General features: G+C 38.7%; 1 protein-coding gene across 50 annotated transcripts in view; it reads left to right on the top strand.

Annotated features, from left to right (window-relative positions):
- Window positions 1-20,558, top strand: part of ELAVL2 (ELAV like RNA binding protein 2) — a 159,773-nt gene that overhangs the window by 106,873 nt on the left and 32,342 nt on the right. For all 50 annotated transcript variants that reach the window (XM_009456399.4, XM_024345604.3, XM_054657994.2 and 47 more), the window contains one exon: window positions 11,951-12,054. In XM_009456399.4, coding sequence (XP_009454674.1) covers window positions 11,951-12,054 — 104 coding nt within the window. The remainder of the gene's footprint in view (window positions 1-11,950; window positions 12,055-20,558) is intronic.

The following is a 20,558-nucleotide window of genomic DNA, read 5'->3' on the forward strand; positions in this document are numbered from 1 at the left end:
TTCCATTAGGATTCCTTTTCTTTATTGCTTCAGAGAGAGTGTTCTTGAGGTTTGTGAAGCTGTGTCTGTAGTATTTAAATAGGTTTCCTTTATACTCAGCATTTATACCCCCACCAGCCCAAACACCATCAGTCTGTTTGGGAATTTTTCCTAAGCATGTAAAAATCAGTGCTGTGTGTGACTATTTTAAGTTTAGAGGAAAGAAAGAAAAATGTTCCTCATACCCTCTTGATTAACTACCTCTTCATTAACTATAAACTAAGCAACATGTCCTGTACAAAGAGAAGAAAAATCACATGTTATTTATACTTAATCCTTGTGTCGACTGGGGACGATGGATGTCCTTTGGAAATTTACTTCCTTTGTCTTTGCTAAAAATACCTCTAATTTAATTCTGCTCTTTCTTTTTGATATAAAAGGAATTACAGTGGACAGTTTCCCCCCGGTGGAAGGGTTGTACATATCGGTCTATAGCCGATACTTTATGATCAGTACACGTAAGGTGAAATATGTTTTTATTGAAACACATCATGTGATGCTACCCAATATTCCCTTCTTAATGACTCAGCTTCCCTCCCTCTTTCACTCCTTTTCTAACTTGATGTCACCATATTGTATGTGAAGGACGTAGGTATGTACGTGCATTCACAAGGCATGTGTAATTTTGCAGTTGCTACTCAGAGTTAAAAATAAGGTTTGTTAACACTTGCAGTAGTTTTTCCCCACTTACTGTGGTAGTTATTAACACTTTGTCCACTCATAATACCAGCTTAGCTTGGTCGGGGGGCAGAAAGAGGATTCAGGTACTTGTTTTTACAGCTTTGTAAAGGAGGTCTCAGAAAATCGTAAGCCCTGCCTGATGTAGTCATCTTGGGTTTAGCTTTTTGGTGGTTGGGGTTATCCATATCTGTTAGTTTTATAGTGCAAGAATACTTTCAAGGCTGCTGAGTTGGTGTGTTGTATTAATCTCTGGGTATTATGGTTCAAAAGGTTTCTTGCCCTTCTAGTTACTTTTACAAAGGCCAGACGTTATCATGCCAAGGAAGTATGGATCCTCCTGGGACACAAGGAGTTGCTAGGTTTCAATCCTGGCCATTACTCTGGAAGGCCTGTAACCGAACCCAGGTTCAGCTGCTTGCCACTTGAAAGCCAGAACACAAGAGGCAAGGATTGGTGGAAGGAAAAGCATTTTTAATGGGAGCCAGCAAACTGAGAAGATGGCAAACTAGTATTCTAAAGTACCATCTTCAATTTAAAAATTTACCATAGGGCTTTCAAAGGGAAAGGTATGGGAGACGTGCAGAAGTGGTGCAGGATCTGTGTGTCTTGTTCAGTGGCTCTCTCAGGTGTCTGAAGGTCTAATTGGCATTATCTTGACTTTGGCTCAGTGGTGGTGGACTAATTATGACTCCTCCTAATCATGAGGAGATTTTGCAGTGGGGACTCTGTTCCTGGTTTGTTTCAAGATTAGCCTGTGGGATTTCTTAAGAGCCTAAGTAGATAAGCATGGATTGTCTAAGGGGAGTGTCTAGAGAGGGAAGGAATAAAGAGTTGAGAGGGGAGGGAAGAAGGAAAAAGAATGTGGGTGATTTCTAACACTGAGGTCCCTAGTTACAGTCTTACATCTGCATCTGCTCAGTGATTATACCAGGCCACTAAGGTGACTGTCCCTGGGTCCCTCGTGTGCCTCCTTCCTCATTGTGCCTCAGTGCTTGGTGCATCCTGCAGTTTGTCTGCTGTAAACCTTCACATGGGCCAGTCTTGCTTCCAGGATGGGGGGTCGGTTTGCTTACCTCTACATAGATGCCTTACGTTCAGCGTAGTATGCTTTTGGCCTGTGTCTTTTATACTTCTTTACAAATTTGTTCTTCTCCATGTTCCTATTTCCTTAATTTGTTTGTCAGGAAACACCTGAATTTCATCTTCTCTGTCTTGACACACTAAAGAGTTCTCTTTTTCAAGCTGGTCCTGGTTAAGCCTGAAACCCCTGCGATGCACTTTATGTATTTCATGTTCATTAGGTGCCTGCCTCTCTCCCTTGTTTACTGTGTTGGGCTTAAAATTTTTGAGCATCTTAGAGGGCAGAGACCATGTGGTATTGATCCCATCTTTTTTCCACCGCTATGAAATCATGCTATGCGTATGAAAGCATTTTAATGCAATCTGCTGAGGAGAGAAATGTCTTGTGTGGGAGACCGTTTTGGCAGTAGCAAACATGTTTGGCTTTAGCCATAAGAACTGCTTTCTGAGTTTGGAAAAGGAGTATGTAAATCAGGGCCCATTTTAAATGGATCTTTTTATAATGCAGATACCTCTCATCTATCTGTTTTGTAATGATGGATTTGTTTTGGGGGCTTAAGTGGTTTGTGCACCTGCAGGATGTCCTTCCTTTTCTTTCAGGTCATTTTTTTTTTTTCTTTCATAGATAGTCTCTTGGATGGATTAAGAAAGAATTGAAGTTCCAGTCAATTTATTTCATGACAAAGAACAAGAAAAAAATACAGATGTATTTGGAGATTATAAGTATTCTGATTGGAAAGTTGTAAACTTTGGATGTACAGGATTCTGCCACAAAGTAATTTCCACACATGGCCAAAGGCAACAAAGTGTACACTTTTGAAAGACTGAGTTTGGAAAGGTTGATTGTAGTGTGGAAGCCCAGCTGCTCCTTTGAGCTAGCTGTGTGTGCCCTTGAGCAAGTTAACTTAGCATCTTTGAACCTCCAACTTTATGTCCGTAAAATGGATACAGATGTATTTACATGTAGCCTTGTGGTGAGAATTAAATGTGATATATGTAATGTAAGGATCCTAGTTGCTTGATAGTTTAGTTTGGCAGTGGTACTGTTGACTTCCAGACAGGTAGACATAGCATTTATGGGGCAGTGGGAATGGGCATTTTTCCCCGACAAACTTACTGACTTTTTCATACTGGAGGGTTTGGGCTGGTGAACCTTTAACTTTTGGGTGAGAGAGTGATTTTTTTTAAGAAAAATGTGTTCAAGAAGAAAATTTATCTCTAACGAGAATTTTTTTTTTCACATGGACTTGGTGAGTTTGTTAGAGTCTAATTTTATAGTTTCCCGTTCTTGACAAAATGGGGAGCTCTCCATGGTGGCTTGCAGGGACTCTTACATAGTTTCAAAACAGGGCCTTTAAATTTTTTGTTTCTTGTGGTATCTGAGTTAAAAAATGGTCTTGTACAGAGAGAAAAACACATTAAGAAGCTGTACTGCCTTTTGATGGACTGCTTAGTGTGTGTGTGTGTGTGTGTGTGTGTGTGTGTGTGTGTGCAGGCACAGGCAAGAGTGCATGTTTGTGAAGATTGACACCAGCTGGTCGCACAAGCAACAGCAGATGCCCTTTTTACTACCACAGTTAACTTGTTTTCCTCTACCACAATACTATTTTGAGGAATACAGTTCCTTTGCCTTCATCCCAAATGGTATATACTTGAACAACTCCATTGTCTTTTAAGTAAACACAAGATAAAGCAGATAATATAAAACTGTTAGTGTGTGTGGGGGTGGGGGCGGTGGCGGATCTGTGTAGAATTAATTATAACTAACAAAGAAATGAGAAAGTTGCAGCATACCCAAACCTTTAATTGAAAGTAGATTGGACTGGCCTAGAGTTGTTAATGTCCTAACCTTTTTTGAACTGTCAGGTATGACTTTCAGGCTATCTGAAGGTATTTTGGCATTTGCTCTATCCTGGTGGCAGCTCCAGTGTTTGAAGGTAGAACTGCTGAACTATCTTTTAGAGAAACTACCTATATCAATAAGTGATGAGAACCGCCGTTTGTTTTCATTGTGGTGCTGAGCGTGCTACACTATCTCAGTCACTTTCTTTCAAGCTGGAGAACCTGCTTTCAGGTAGAGTCTCATCCTGTGTGTTGTAGAGGAATTGGTTTATTTTCCTACTGCAGATAATTTTTCCTCATCTTCCTGGTCTTGGATGCAAGATATCTTTGTGTACCCGGTGTAATACTTGGCAAGAATTTAGAGGATTTAATATGCTGTTTCTGTTCTCAATAGTCTAAGACTGAATTGTGTGGGAGTTCTTAATGTTGTCTGAAAATGTGATATATTAAGAACCCACAGTATCGCCAACTTAAGCAGGGTCATGCTGCATTGCCAGCAGATTCATAATTACTGGGACTGGAACTGCAGGAAAATAGAGCTCTACCAGTTGCATAATCAGGGGACAGATATGGCTATTAAAATTAACTTGAAGGGAAAGTGCCCTGGTGCTGAGGACGTTAACTGCTCTCTCTAGAATTAGGCTGCTTAGGTAATATTTACCAAATGATCACTGTTTGCAACTTTGATTTCAGCAGAAAAGTTATAATTTAAACTCTTCTATATTAGCTCCATGTATGTGTAAAGTCCTGAAAATCATTTAGAAACTTTGGGGCCTTTCAGTCTCAGGCCAGCTTTATTAGCATTTGGGCGGAAGATGAGTCTTCGAGTGAGCCATCTGTTTTCTGTATTATGTGAGTGTCTAGGTTGAATTCTCCATCCTTGTGATAATCCCTGGTAATGTCCTTTGGGAAGCTGGTAGAAATGCTCCCAGCTTTCAGGAAGGCTGACTTGGACTGTAGTAATAGGATCTCACCAGTCCTCCATCTCACAATTTGATCTTACTCATTAGAGGGCAGCAAGGAAGACCTGTTTAACTTGACCCACCTTAACTTGAGTGTTTAAATGGAAGGACCTGCTGCATCTGGCATGCTACATTTGAGGAGACTCAGGCTAAGTCAGGAATTAAAATGTGGAGAAAAACGTGACTAGAGAGAATTGCATCCCTCTGTTCTGAGATTCTCTCAAACCTTTTCCCTGCTGTGTGGTATCCACATGGTTTTGCTATGTATCAGATCTGAGATATTAAGAAAGCTCCTTTGTGAAGTCTGGTGCGAGTTGCTTTGGTGCCAGAGTTGCAGTGCACAGCCTGTCTGAACAGACACACATAATGAGTGCCCAAGAACAGTAAGTCCATCTGAAGAAATACAACATATTTGCAACTTTATTGTGTGTTTGAGGGAGGAGAGAGAAGGATATTAGGAGGCAACAGGGTCTTTATTAAAAACAAAAACTTTCCCCCTTTGTAACGAAAACTTGTTTATGCAAATGAAATTATTTGCTTTTTTTTGTCGTTAAGGCATGCAGTTCTATGCAAGAGCTGTGTTTGGAGGGAGCGAATCTTTCCATTTTGCTTTTTAAAAGTATTGCATTATTAAACCTCAGGTTGCAAGTCTTCCTTGACAGAGAGGACCATAGTGACCTGTTTCTGCTAACTGTGGGATTTGAAAAAGATTCACACGGCTTTTATTCTTTTATTTCATAAAACATTACTACTGCTGTAAATGAAATAATAGATACACATCAATCAGTGTAGTCACCTTTTATTGTTGATTCAACTACCAGGTTTTTACAGAATTCACTCTGCATTTTATTTGACTTGTACATGAATAGTCTCAGCAGACTTAATTATATTAGTGAAAAAGTACTTTCAACAAAATTATATGCTGACATCCCATAATTCATACTTACTGATTTGTGGAACAGATTTATGTAAATCTATCAAATTACTCTAGATGACACTTTTTAAAATTGAGACTTCATCTTAATGGTATTTGTAGAAATTTTTCATACGAACAATTTTACATGAACTATTTAAAACTCGTATGACTTCCTTATGAAGGCAGAATTACTATAACATTTGAGCATCTTGTCTCCACAAGTTCTGTAATCCATCTGGTACAATGTAGGGACATGAGGAACATGTTTATAAGGGCAACTATCTCCTAAACCACAGGCTCCTGGAAGGCAGATGCTGCTGTTCCTTCATTTGTTTTTCATTCAGTCATTCACAGAAAATTTAATGATCTGTCTTAGGGTCCTCTTTGTCAGGAACTATGTTCTGCTTGTCCTTGCTCTAGTGAGCAAGCAAGTCTAGTGAGGGAGCATCCAAATGGACCCCAGACACACGTAACAAAGATAACGGAATAATATAAGAAGCTGTGGGAGGACTAGTCGAGAGGAGCACTGTACAGTGTGCACTGGGGATGGGGCAAGTTGTGGCAGGAAATGACTTTAGAGAGTCTCAAAGGATACATGGGAGTTGGCTAGTTGGAGAGCTGTGTTCCAGACATAGAGAACTGAATGTGCATTTTAGGGTGTATGTGTAGGAGTGGTAGAAGATGAGCGAAAGTAGAAGTGAGCAAAAAACTGACAGTGACTGGAAACCAGAGTATGGTTAGATTTGTGTTTTAAGAAGTTCTCCTGGACAGTGTTTTGGTGGAAGATGGCTGTTTTTGGAATTAATGGGAGTCTAAGCAAGGGGTGTCCTATTAGGATAGTGTAGCAGTGATCAGGTCCAGAATAATACAGAACCAATGGTAACACAGACAAGGGGCCGATTTAGCTGGTAGAACTGGCAGAATGTGATGCGGGTATGGCAGAACTTGGGCTAGAACGTCTTGCACATCTTCACTGTTAGACTTGAGCTAGTTCCTTCAAGCCTTGGATCAAATGTTACCTGCAGGATAGGGCCTGCTCTGACCATTGTATTTAAACAGCAGCCCTGCTCCTCCCCTCCCCACTCTCACCCCCTGCTGCTTTTTTCTCCTTAGCTCTATTTTCTTCTAATACCCTGTAGAATGTGTTCGTGTCTCCCCCTGTCAGAATATAGGCTTTATGAGAAAGAACTTTTTCTCCTTTGCATTCTCAGGGCCTATCAAAAAGTATGGTTCCCATAGTTATTGAATGCTTATTGTAGATGAGAAATTTGTAGGGTGACTCTTGTTTTTTTTTAAATCCAAAATTTTATTCTCCACAATTTTGTGTTGAGGGTCTTGTTTAATATTGGTTGGATAAAGTTAATATACTTTTAATCAAGAATTACGGTAGTCTCTTGCCTTTACCTTTAAACCTGAGGGGGTAATTTGATTTTTCTGAACATTGGTAGTAATTTAAAATAGAAAAGACTAAATAAAGTGACCTTTGAATGAAACAGGTCCAGAAGATTGTGTATTTTTAATTAAAATATGCAATTAAAATTTTAATTAAAGTAGGGTATTAAAACAATGTAGGTGGCAGGGGAATAGCTGATGCTTTGAATTACACACAGTTTGGAATATATTGCCATTTACTGTGTTTCCCACAGTAGCACTTTGCCACTAAACGGGTTTTCTTCCTGTTTTCCTCTCCTTGCTCTGAACCCTGCTCTCAGTAGTCTTTGGTCCTCTTCAGAGGCCTGTGGAGTGCTTCAGCTCTGTGGTATAGATCCCTTGACCATGATTTCTACCAGCCTGTTTATAACTGTTCTCCTTGTGCCAGGAGCATTTTATAAACTATTTTTCTATCTCTCGTGAAGAAGGGTTTCTTTTCTGTGGCATATATGTTAGATTAAAAAGAAGCGTGTGAAACAAAAGGCATTCATACACAACAGTGCAGCACAGAATATAGCAAAAGTTCTAGAATCCCTACCAAGGCCATTAAAATCAAGACTTTGAGCCAGGTACGGTGGCTCACGCCTGTAATCCCAGCACATTGGGAGGCCGAGGTTGGCAGATCAGTTGAAGCCAGGAGTTCGAGACCAGCCTGGCCAACATGGCGAAACCCTGTCTGTACTAAAAATACAAAAAAATAGCTGGGTGTGGTGATGCATGCCTGTAATCCCAGCTACTTGGGAGGCCGAGGCAGAAGAATCGCTTGAACCCAGGAGGTGGAAGTTGCAGTGATCCGAGATCATGCCCACTGCCGTCCAGTCTGGATGACAGAGAGAGAGACCTTGCCTCAAAAGAAAAAAGATTTGAATTAATGGTTTGAAAATTCTTAAGAACACTTGACCACAGGTAGCTTCTGAGAATAGCTGAGGACACGTGGCGTTGAGCCTCTTCTTTATGTTCAGTTACCAGGCAAAGTTTTTGGCATTTAAAGACAGGATTTGTTTTTCTTAAGGGCTTTTTTTTTTTTTTTTGAAGAGCCTTAGCTTTGTCATTTTGGTCAGAATAGTCTTTTAATCATGTTGGTTTCCATAATGGTTGTACTTGGAATTTAAATGTAGCATTTTATAAAACTTTTTAAAGAAATGAATCTTAGTTTGGGGATTATCAGTATGCACATTCTAAATTCAGAGAGACTTGAAAAATAGGTTTGGATGATATGGATAAGTGATGCTTGGTTTCCAAGCCTTCCCTGGTGGCCCATGACTGTTACTGATGAATATAAGAGTGGGAAGGGGTAGGTTAGGTATTTTTTTTTTAATGTTTGCCTTGCTACTGCTTTTATTTTTAAAAACTGTGCGCTCATTTATAACCAGAAATATACACTATATAAATAAGATGCAATTTATGTTGTCATAGGAATGAATAATGGCGCTGAAATTCATATATAGTAAAACTGATATTTGTACAAAAGGTACAGAAGTTTGAGATAGTAATCAAACAAGAAACAACTTTTGCGGTAAAAGTGTCAGAAGTGCCTGGTTACGTTATTCTTCAGGCATATTGGGTACAAACTAGTCCTGGGCTTATACGCAATATGCCTGAAGTCTCAGTTCAGGTATAAACTAGTTAACTGAGTGGAGTAGAGCACAGCATTTGAAAGTCCTGACTTCAAGTCCTGACTTTACTACTTCCTCCCTGCCTTTTTGATTTGTAGAAGCTGATTGACCTTGCCAAGCTTCAGATATCATTTCTACCTTGTAGGAGAAGAATCTGAATACCGAACATGGTTAATGTGAAGCTACAATTAAACAGTAAAATACCATGTAGCTAAAAGGTGAGAATGGGGAGGCTTGCCTATCTTGGTATCATCTGCGATGCCCTTAATATATTTTAAACATCCAATAAATATTTGCTGCCTTGATTACAGATTTTCACTGTAAAGTAATTTAAAGTTCTAACTCCCTTTTGTTATAGTGCCAACATTTTAATACACCAACAACGGTAGGTTTAGGAATGCAGTCTTTTAATAGCAGATACCCCCTTTCATATTATTTTGCTTAGGATAATAATACAGTTTTGCTTACCTCAAACATATTCTGAGTGGCACTCATCCTAATAATACCACTAGGCAAATAAGAAACTTTTTATAAGGAGGCAAAGTCATTTGGGGATAAATATTTCTGAGTATAAACAACTTAACAGATACTAGATATTTGACTGACTCATATAGCTAGTCACGATTGCTTGAGGGTATCAGGTGGAAGACCCATTTGATGGTTGGGTCTTCTGATGGTGGTGGTGGTGATGATGATAATACCTTTGGTTAAATAAATAACATCAGTAAGTTTCTCATTCTTTCGTTTAGCAAATGTTTCCTTGCCTACAGCAGGGCAGGAGTAAGGGTTCAGAGGCTAGAGTGGGAAACAGCTAAGTAGGAAGTAAGCAAGACAGGCTTTTCACTTTACCCAGTGATCTAGTCTCAGTAGGCACTCCTGTGCCCCAGACAGACCTCAGGAGGCCAATAAACTGTTTCTTTGAAGTAATAGGTAACTTGAAGATTTTAGAAGAAACACATCCATGTGTACCTAAACAACGCAACTGTGAAACAGCAGTCATCCCTGCAAGACCTTTCTTAGACCTCCCAGCAGCCCCGTTGTAGCCCCAGCTAGGTTCTCACCATTAAGGCAGTGATTTCTCAACATGGTGGTTGTACGTTAGTCACCAGGATTTTAAAAAGCTAGTACCAATGCTTCATGACAGACTGATAAAATCAGAGCCCAAGGTGGGAGGATCGCTTGAGTCCAGGAGTTCAAGCACGGCCCAGCCAATGTAGTGAGATCTCATCTCATATACACATATATATACAGACACAAACACACGTATATGTATATATATCTATATCTATTTTTGGGAGTGGGATTCGGGGATCAGGTTTTTTTGTTTTAGTTTTTTTTTTTTTTTTAAGCTTTCTAGATGATTCCATTGCAGTCAAGTTTGAGAATGCACTGGGGTTAGAAGCTGCTAAGATGCAGGAGGAGGAGTATCTATCAGTAGAAAGGGCAATTAGACTATGCTGATACAATTGATATATTTTGTCATAGAATAGCAGTATGACAAAACTATATTTGTATTGCCCTTTTTCTGTTATATTTGTGGCATCTTTTTTATTTAACTTTAAATGAATATACTTAAAATCTTTAACAGTAAGCATGTTATTTTTTCTCATGTTATCTTTTGACTAGGGTGACGATCCACTTTCATCATTAATGAATATTTTCATCATTGCATCAGCAACCTAGTTGGGTAGGAATTACCCTCGTTTTAGAGAGAAGGAAGCTGTAGTTCAGAGAGGTGTTAAGTAGCTTCTTCAAAGTTGCACAGCTAACTGCGAGCCAGTAAACACCAGAGCCGGTATTGGAAGTCTATCTTTCCACTATAAGCTGGTTCCTTGAGCAGATTTTGTTACATTCAGCCAATTTAATTCTACTCAATGACAATAGGACTGCAACACATTTTCATAAGAGGGGCACAATGCATGCAGTAGACACATGATAAATGTTGAATTAATGAAAAGCTGAATGCTTAAAAATACAGTGGCTTCACATGTGACTCTTTACTAGAACTGTAAAATAAAACCTCAATTTTAGTGTGAGATGAAATTAACCTAATTAATTTTTAGCTCTCTATTCCTTTCTCTTTTTTAAAAAGGAAAAAATACATTTTGATAGAGGACATATATTAGCAGTGATTATCCAAAATTCTGATTGTGGTCCCAAAATATAATCACTAGTTTTCATATTGGGCACTATATTTAGCCTTCTCTTTTCGTTTATGTGGTAACAAGTATCCACATTAGGACAACCAGAGTAGCTGTCCTAAAAACCCACATTGATAACCACTTGCACCTACGGTGCCCCATCAAGAAAAAATACCTCACTTCCCTATGAAATTGATGCAACAGTAGTACTTAGTAAAAGCATTTGGACCATCCTTGGGCATCTGGGAAATCGTCATTTAGTTTGTTTTGACTTTTGTAGACTAAACTTTTCTTATGCCATTTTTGTCACCTGTATAATGTTTCTTGCCATTTCAAACTGAGAAACTTGCTTCATTGAAAAATTGAGACCGTTGCGATTGACTTTAGTTATCTTTGCATTCCATTGATTCACCTGCTTTTGATAGCTCCCATTTTCTGAGATCTAGGGCATCAGTGAACCAAGAGTGAGAGGGCTCAGATGGGGGGAGGGTGGCAACAACAACAAACACTTAGAAGCAACTTTTACTCTAGACTTTTTTTCTCCTGTTATTTTTGTTTATGTTCTATTTCTTCTTTTCCTATATGTTCTCATTGTCTTCGATGTCATCCCTGTAAGTCTTTTGTGTTCATATTTTCCTGTTCTTATCTAGATCATAAAACCCTCTTTGGAGAAATTTGATTGAGTGTATTTGAAGATAAGCCCTCGTCTAAAATAAACTTACATGTATACACGCCCACACATGGTTCTTCACCATTTTAGACTCCGACATAATTGTACTTGGTAAAGGCTGTAAATATGTCAGGGTACAATTCACTGAACACTGACAGATTCTTGGTTGATGTTTTCTGTCTTCCCATTTTTATGGCTAAGGAAACTGAAGCTGAAAAGGTATTGCCTGTTAAGCCCTCTCCATAGCACAGAGATTTATCCCCACAGTTTGTGAAGCTGACCTTGCCTTGCTGCTGGTATACTCTGGCTCAGGCAGGGCATGGATGGTGGAATCCTTTGGGGGTGTGTGGTTTTTTTCCTAAACAGCACTGCTTGCTGAGTTGTAAAACTTGAAAATGTAGTAGACAGGAGACATAAAGACTTCATGTATATTTCTAGAATTAATAGAGAGTTCTTTTTACTGTTGAGGAAATATGCTGGTGTTAATGACAAGACCATATGCCAAAATGAAAGTTGATCTCTGTCAGCAGTATAGAACTAATATATGCCTTTTTCCCCTTCCTTTTCATTAGGGCAGAGCTTGGGATATGGCTTTGTGAACTACATTGACCCCAAGGATGCAGAGAAAGCTATCAACACCCTGAATGGATTGAGACTTCAAACCAAAACAATAAAAGTATGTTTAAAGTTTTTTTATATCTACTTGCAGAACAGAAGTTTAAAAAAATTAAGATTTATTTGTAGTTCTTTCCTTTCTTCCTTTTGGGCCCCCATATAAACAGTTACCTGGGAGATATAGTGGAATTTTGGTGTTTGTTGCAAGATGGAAGAAACTGTTCAAGAGTGCTATATATAATCATTCATGTGTTCGCAAAGGGGGACAGAGCAACAACTCTCTTAGATAAATGTTTTAGGCAGCCTACGGAATCAAGTCTCCTTCCCTTATAGAGAATTACTTGCCCTATAACTTGAGGAAACCTTAGACTTGTTCTTCTATAAAGGTCTGGGTAGTAAATAAGCAGGGTTTTGCGAGCCATGCAGTCTGTCACAACTTCTCAACTCTGCCTTTATAGTATGAAAGCAGTAATAGCTACTACATAAACAAATGGATGCAGCCGTTATCCAATAAAACTTTATTTATGGGCAATGAAACTTGAGATTGATGAGATGTTTATGTATTACAAATATTCTTTTTATTTTTTTCCAAGTTAAAAAATGTAAAAACCATTCTTAGCTCATGAGTTATACAAAAAGGTGGCAGGCTAGATTTGGTGCTTGAGTTGTAGTTTGTTCTAGCTAATTCAGCTTGCTTTGAGGAGACTGACTGGAGGAACTTACATGACACAGGTTATTTTTTCTGTTGTTTTTCTTTTTAAGACGTACAGTAAATAATTTTGTACATACTTTGCTGCTTTTGTGAATCTTTGAAATTCTTATGTAGATTCTCTCTTGAGAGGGAGCTAATCTAATTCACAGCATAGATTTCTTTTCCTTTAGAAAATAAGAGGGATGTCGCCTCTAGCAAATTCTTAGTTAGCTGTACCATCAATTTGCTCTCTCCTGCCCAGTGCAGACATTGCCAATCAATCATGGCACTCTTTCTCACAGAGTCTAGATGTGGCTCCCAAATATTTTTTTCAAAATAGTGTTCCAGACAACTTCTATCAATTGACTCAAGTTTGAACCTATTTTCCACCCTTGATTTAAGAAACCAGCTCAGACTATAGCCTGAAGTGGTGAGGGGAAGTTAGTCAAGGCTGACTGTAGTATCCATCTTGCTTAGAGATTTGTGTAAAAGATTTTTGCTCATTTTTTTCACATATCTGGAAATGAAGTGTCATTTTTGTGCTTTAAAGTTGCTTTTCTTAGAATTACCAGTTAAGGTAATTTATTAGCCCTGAGTGGTTTTGACACATCAGTCTTTATATTTATTGGCCCCTAAGAAAAATGCCTACCAGCCCTATCTTATCTAAATGAAAGTATATAGTGGTTCCCAAATATACTAGGGTATGAGAGGTCCAAGAATTCTTGATACTTCTTGAGCAAGAAAATGTTCTATGAAAAGATTCACCAATCAGAAAATGAACTGGTTACTGTATATTATCAAAATGTGAAGGGAAAAATGAGATTTCCAATAAAGTGTAAGACAAGTTTGTTTTGAAGTTTTTTCAGTCTGAACTGCTTTTTCTCATTATCTATATTTCTCTGCATACTTTTTGTGTCAGAGATCTTTTACTAGTACTATTAAGTAACAATAAGTGTTCTTTAAAAAGACATCCAGTGTTCAGTTACCTTCAGACCGTGTGCTCTCTATCCTACAGCAGATTTTTGCAGGTTTCTTTTCCTCAATTTATATTGATTTCCAGCGTTGCTGCTGATTTGTCCTAGTTCTGAGGTCCTGAGTTGTAGTTGGGAAGAAAATGGAATAGGTGGTCAAGATGGCTTGTCCCAGGAACTATCCTCTTCTCCATTCTAGAAATAATTACCCTTATTTCATTCTAGTTTGTCAGTTCTTTTACTAAATATCCTCCTGCACAAAGATCGAGAAGAAGGTAGAAATGCAGGGGAAATAGGTCTCCCCAGGAGAAATGCCCGTGGCCTTCAAGGAGACAGTTGATGACAGCTGCTTCCTTACTGTTCATCATCCAGCCTTTTCTCTTTAGGGCCCAGCTGCTTGGGCTGAATATGTGGAAGAAAGGACAGTAAAGCCTTGTGGCTTTTATAGTGTGACAGCAGTTTCTGATTTTCTGAGATGTGGGTCAGGGTAATGGGTAAACAGCAGGCTACTTCTTTCCCCGCCCCTATTTGATTCCTGTAAAAATATCAGATAACAGGTTGCATCCTCAGTTTGGCCCAGATTTGTCTAAGAGGCAAAGCAGACCATTTCCCACAAGTATATAGCACCCCCTTTTCCTGTTTGTTCTTTCTATGTTTACTTATTTCCATTAGACAGATTTTGTGCTCTTGTACAATGTCTTGAGCCAAGTTTTTCTAGTATTCACAGCTTTAAGAATGTTTTGGAAGTTGAGTTAAGCCTTTTCATTTCCTGGGATACTATTCCATAAATAAGTCTTTTTCCCTCGTCTAATCTATACTGGTGATGGCTGTCAGCACCACTTTCTTACACAGCACCACTTTACTCATGTTACTGCTCACTCAAAACTCTATGGTGTTTCTCTACTGTTTTACCCTATCATCTGGCTGAGTTTTGTAGGAGTGATGCCAGTGCTATTGCCGTTCTCCACTGTACTCAGACTGGCTCTTTACTTGTAAGCTGATCTTACTCCCAGCGTCCATGCATATGCTTTTGCAGCTCCAACTTCTTGGTATACCCTTTCACACTCATTTTTAGTTTAACTGTGGTCGTCTCATCTTTTGGAGCCCATCTAAAGGAATTCTGTCCTTCAGCTTCTGTCTTCCCAGGTTGTTCCAGCTCCTGCTGAGTTCCCCCTTCTTTGAAGTCTATATTCTTTACCCTTGAGGAACCACAGAAGTTTTGGAATTACAGGGGGACCCATATGTAATTTAGGCTTAAGCACTGTTCTCTGTCCACAGTCAGAGTGGAGATCTTGGTGGTCATACAATTTAGCCAAGACCAGGCAGTTGAAGAAAGAGCTGTGACTCAAACAAATCCTTGTCTTCTGATTGTTATATCAAAACTCTGCCAGGACACTGTGCTTTACTTTAGAAAGGTACAGAAGATTGGTTATTATATACAAGTGTTTGTGTACTCCAAGCCACTTAGAATTTAGTATGCGTTTGGTAAAATTCCTGGTTATTGGGATATTGAAACAGTGAATCAAGTGCTGTGAACGGTGGTTTATTTAGCAGTTTCTCCTGGGGCTCCCTAATAGCATTAGCTCAGTAGGGTTTTGTGCAGTAGTTGGTGTGTTGAATAAATGACAGATGTTCAGTATTTCCATGGTGAGTGAAGTGAAGTCCCTCAGGCTCTGTGAGGACCTAAAGCAGTTGTTCCCAAACTTTGGTTGCATCTTAATCCCAAGGGAAGTGAGTTAGAAATACAGTTTCTGGGATCCACTGTAGATCTACTCGATCCCTGTCCACAGGTGAGATTCCAGGTTCTGTTTTTTATTATGCTTCCCAGGTCATTTATGACAGCAAGTCTAAGGCCTAGCACTTGGGAATCACCAAAGATGTTTGGCGGTTCTCTATACATTTGGTATTTGTGTGTGCAAAGTTCAGTTTGTCTTCTAGCATTTTACCTTAATAATCCTCCTGTGGTTCATTCTGTTAACCAAAATATTAATGTTTTTTCTTGAGCATGCTGGGCGATCGTTTAGCATTCAGAGTTCAACGTGGTTCACCAGCCTTTGCTTTTAAAAAAACATGGCATAGAAATTGAAAACAACATATCCGTCTCATAGTAGGATGCTGTTTGTTTAAGTAGTAGCAGATACAGGTTAAAGTCTCGAGATACTTGTTCTCTTGTCCTAAAGGTCACTTTTTTTCCTGGTTAATGAGATTTCCCAGAGGCATACCTTGCTGGTGAAATGACATCATCCCTGTACTGCATGGGAGGCAGCTATTTTGGGTTAAGCCTGCCCACAGTGTCCCCAGTGTTGACATGGTAAATAAAGTGTGAATATTACAAAAATGTTTTAAGATTCTCACTAGGGAAGGTAGTGAAAAGGTAATATGTGTACAGTTTGCATGGGGGTGCGGGAGCAATCTCATGGAAGTGTCAAGTTGTATGCTGGTGAGAAGAAGAGAGGTTTTTCTCCAAGATCCTTCAGGTCCCTAAAGGAATCCTTCCTTTGGTGAGTTATTCATGAAGTGAGTGCTTGTACCTACTGTGTTCAGTCTTCATGCTCTTTCTCTACTCATTTTATTTTTAGGGGTCTTAAGTATTGAAAAAATCTAAATAGTATGTGGAATTTTTATGGCTTAAAGCCAATACTTTTGACTTGTTAGGTTAATGGTGTCAGACTTAAATTCATGATTAGCAAACTAAAATCATTCATTTCCAAGAATATGTGTAGACTTCCTCCCTCCTCTGCATAAAGAACTCTGGATAGGTGATTATCACATAACACAGTGAAATGGATACGTGGCTCCCAGCATCTCTCTCAGCTTTTCCCTCCTCTACAATGGGCCTAAGATGCTTTATTTTTCCTGAAACTGGGGTTGATTTATCCGGAAAGAAGGAGCTGTTATCTCAGGGAATAGAATGTTTTATTGTTATTGGTAAGTTCTAACCCCTCAAAAGAAAAAAAAAATTCTGTCCAGAATTAACTACCATAGAAAAACTGCCCGATTTTGGTCTTGATTAAAGAAATATTTTCCTTAATCATTCAGCTATAGACCAGGCTAAAATTTACCTTTGCTTAAAAGTTATTAATTGGTATACAATCATGAAATTTCTTATACTGAAATAAACCACAATTTAACCACATTTGGAAAATTCGATTATAAAAATGAGAATATTATAAATAGTATTATCTATTTTTTGTGTTCAGTTTGAGAGTGATTAAGCAAAGCTAAGAAACCTGTATTCTAAGCTACTGTATTGCCATTAACTTTTTGTTAAATTTATACCTTTTTCTAACTAGCTTATCCTTTCCTCATTAGTAAATGTCATATTTATACTTTTTTTTTTCTGTTTAGCATGAACTTGACCCTTAACATAGGAATATAGAACTACATTTCTGAAATCTTACTCTGTCTAAATTACCTTACTAAAATGATTTAACTGGCTGCTTAATCTTGGACAGAGCTTTTAACCATTTAAGTTTCCATTTATATCGTTAAAATAATTTATTCATCACTGAGAATTTTCATTACCTGCTTTTTAGGAGAGGAAAAAAAGCTTTTCATGGTCTGCTAAGTTGCATATTAAGAAAAAATGTTAACTTTTTAAACAAATTCATGTTTATTGCATAAAATGATTTGATGAAAAGCAGCAACCTCTCCTGAAGAGAGAATAATTTTAATTGCCTTCTTTCACTCTTGAAAGTTTAATAGCCACTGTAAACTTTATATTGGGATTTGCGTTTCTAGTTCACACTCCTTTTGCGACAGGTTTATTGGGATTGGGTTGGTTTTTCTTTATCATTATAATTTGTTCTTTTATAAAAGTTAATACTGACCAGAAGGAAATATTCTTAGATGCTGTGTAAACCAGCCCCCACTGTAAAGAAGGAGGAGAGGGTATGCAGGCAGGAATGTAAGTAAAGCTACGCTAAGGGCTTGCCACCCAGTAGGTCCTCTGTTAAAATACCTGCAGCACAGTTCTGTGTTTGAGACGACTGGCTCTGATAGCCATAATGCTGGGAGTTCATGACTTTAGTAGGGCATGGAAGTTTTAAAGCAGTTGATAGGGGCACCATATAGAATTTGCCCAAAAAGAAAGCAGGATGGGAGGCGAATGTGGGAAATGAGCCTGAGTTACGCGTTATAGAAGTGTGTTCTGGGTGCGCATGTATGTGAAGGCGCTGATGTTTTGTTCTGTAGGTGAGGAAGGGGCACCGGAGGGTTTTGAGCAGAGTAGTGTAGGGATTGACCTTGAGTATTTATTCGGAGAGGAAGGTTTGTTTTGTATTTAAACGCCACCTTTCTCAGCATTTACCCACCCTAGTGTTTTTCTGGCTTGTGTAGTTTGTTATTTCCTGTGATGGTACAAAGGGTAGAAATTTATAAATCATCGTCTACAAAGTACCCCTCATTTAAAAACCTTTACCTTGAGCAGATTTGGAAAATTTAGAAGTAATAGTTGGAAGAACAGGCCTCAAATTAACTGACCTACTTATGAGATGTTAGCCTAATAACTGTTATTTATCCAGACAAAAAAAAAATTGAAAAAGTATATGCCAGGAGTGGGGTAAAAATGGAAACATTGAGTAAATTGTTCCCCTGCCTTTTAAAAAATACAGACTGACCGAGTACATGTTTTCCTAACTTCATTGTTAACTTGTATTCTGGAAATTTCCACAGCCACATGTCAAGTTTTAACAGTATATTACATCTGATTATCAGCACCTCTTCAATACATTTAAATAAAATGCTTCTATCTATATTGAGTCCCATTTACATAGTCCTTATTTGAAGTGAGAAGTCACAGATGACTTTTTTATTGTTATTTGTATAATGCCCTTCATGTGTTTTGTAGAATGCTCTCTTGTCAGCTTTAATTTTTTTCATACAAAAAGCCCAGAAATTTCTTACTCATCTAATGTGGTCTAGGGAATGTGGGTAGGTAGCCCAAGTAAGGTCCAGAGCTTGAATGTCCTGTCCTCAGGCCTCTTGTGTTACTTCTGTTCCTTCTAGCTACCTCCAAAGTGAGAGTTAATTGGAATTCTCAAAGGGCGATAACTAGGCATTCTTCCAGTGGATTTCCTTTAGATTTTCCCACAGTTGTTGGAGCAGAGGCAGAGCCTACAAAGAGGGAAGGATGAGGAACAGGGTTCTTGGTGGCAGTGTCCCCTGCTTACTTCCTGCCTGTCAGCCACACAGTGGATAGTGATGGTAGAAGAGTCTCAACAGTTGACTGAACCCATCTTTATTGGAATTGATGGATCATTTTGTTACCTAAGCATGCTCCACAGGGGTATCATAGCCCCTCATGGCAGATGCTTAAACTTAGGCAAAGTATGGTCTATACCAGAAAAGCCTGGCTATTTCATTTCTGTAACCAGCATGGAGAATGTCAGGTTTTATGAAGACCTCCATTGGAATTAAAAGAGTAACTGCCTCCTTGTGAGTATTGCTTCTGTGTAAGGTAGGGGGAAAGCCACAGAAGTAATAACTTGTATAGGTTTAGGAAATTGTTGCTGTCTGTGTGTGTGTGCACGTGTGGAATTGAAAGGGGCATGTGGTGGGGATGTCACTGAAACTTACTTGTTTATCAGAAATTTGAGTCATTGAGGCAGAACCCTTATAACAGCTCACAGGTCTAGAATGTTAAGTGCAAAATTGGTTTCCTAATAATAAGGAGGCTGAGGAAGAGATTCAAGCAAACCATGTGCATCATGATAGAAGACACTGAAAATAGTTGAACCAGATGTTCAAATGTGTTTGAGTTTGATTTCTAAGATAACAGTGAGATAAGATAAATTGAAACTGATCTGGATGGCCAAAAATCTTTTCTTTTTTTTTTTAAATTATTATTATACTTTAAGTTTTAGGGTACATGTGCACAATGTGCAGGTCAGTTACATATGTATACATGTGCCATGCTGATGTGCTGCACCCATTAACTGGTCATTCAGCATTAGGTATATCTCCTAATGCTATCCCTCCCCCATCCCCACAACAGTCCCCAGGGTGTGATGTTCCCCTTCCTGTGTCCGTGTGTTCTCATTCTTCAGTTCCCACCTATGAGTGAGAACATGCGGTGTTTGGTTTTTTGTCCTTGTGATAGTTTACTGAGAATGATGATTTCCAATTTCATCCATGTCCCTACAAAGGACATGAACTCATCATTTTTTATGGCTGCATAGTATTCCATGGTGTATATGTGCCACATTTTCTTAATCCAGTCTATCATTGTTGGACATTTGGGTTGGTTCCAAGTCTTTGCTATTGTGAATAGTGCCGCAATAAACATACCAGAATCTACAATGAACTCAGACAGATTTACAAGAAGAAAACAAAAATCTTTTCTAGCTGAACATCACAGTGCTAGCCCTTGTTGCTTTACTTTCCCACTGCTTTTTAAGGGGAATGTGGGGTAGGGCTTTTCTTTCATTTATCACCTGGGAAAAGTGGTGCTAGGTCAGTTTAGCTTCAGTCTGTTCTACCACATACCTGGCTTGCAAAGTTAAGATGATTGTGTTAACTTCCCAAGAAGGAGCCCTTAATTCTTTGCTGTATCTACTTTTGAAACAAATTTCATAGGACTATTATCTTTTTACTGTTTTGAATTCGTGCAGAAACAGCAGTAGTCTCTGGTAGGCAAATACTTAATCCCTTTGATGAAATAAAGCTCAGGTTAAAAGGGATTTGTTCAAAATGAAATAGCTAATAAGCATCAGAAATGTAGTATCATGTTGGCTGATGCCGTAGCTTTTGTTGTTTTCTTTCCATTTCACATTCTTGATGTTAAACTGTTTTGCTCAGATACCACTCTAAATAAACCAACTAAGAGAGGCCTTAATTTGGGCCTTTGAGTGTCTTTGTCTTGAGACTTTCTGGACCAGATCTCTTAGGTGCCAGAGAGTGGAG

This window comes from Pan troglodytes, chromosome 11 (genome assembly GCF_028858775.2).
Source record: "Pan troglodytes isolate AG18354 chromosome 11, NHGRI_mPanTro3-v2.0_pri, whole genome shotgun sequence".
Taxonomy (NCBI): Eukaryota; Metazoa; Chordata; class Mammalia; order Primates; family Hominidae; genus Pan; species Pan troglodytes.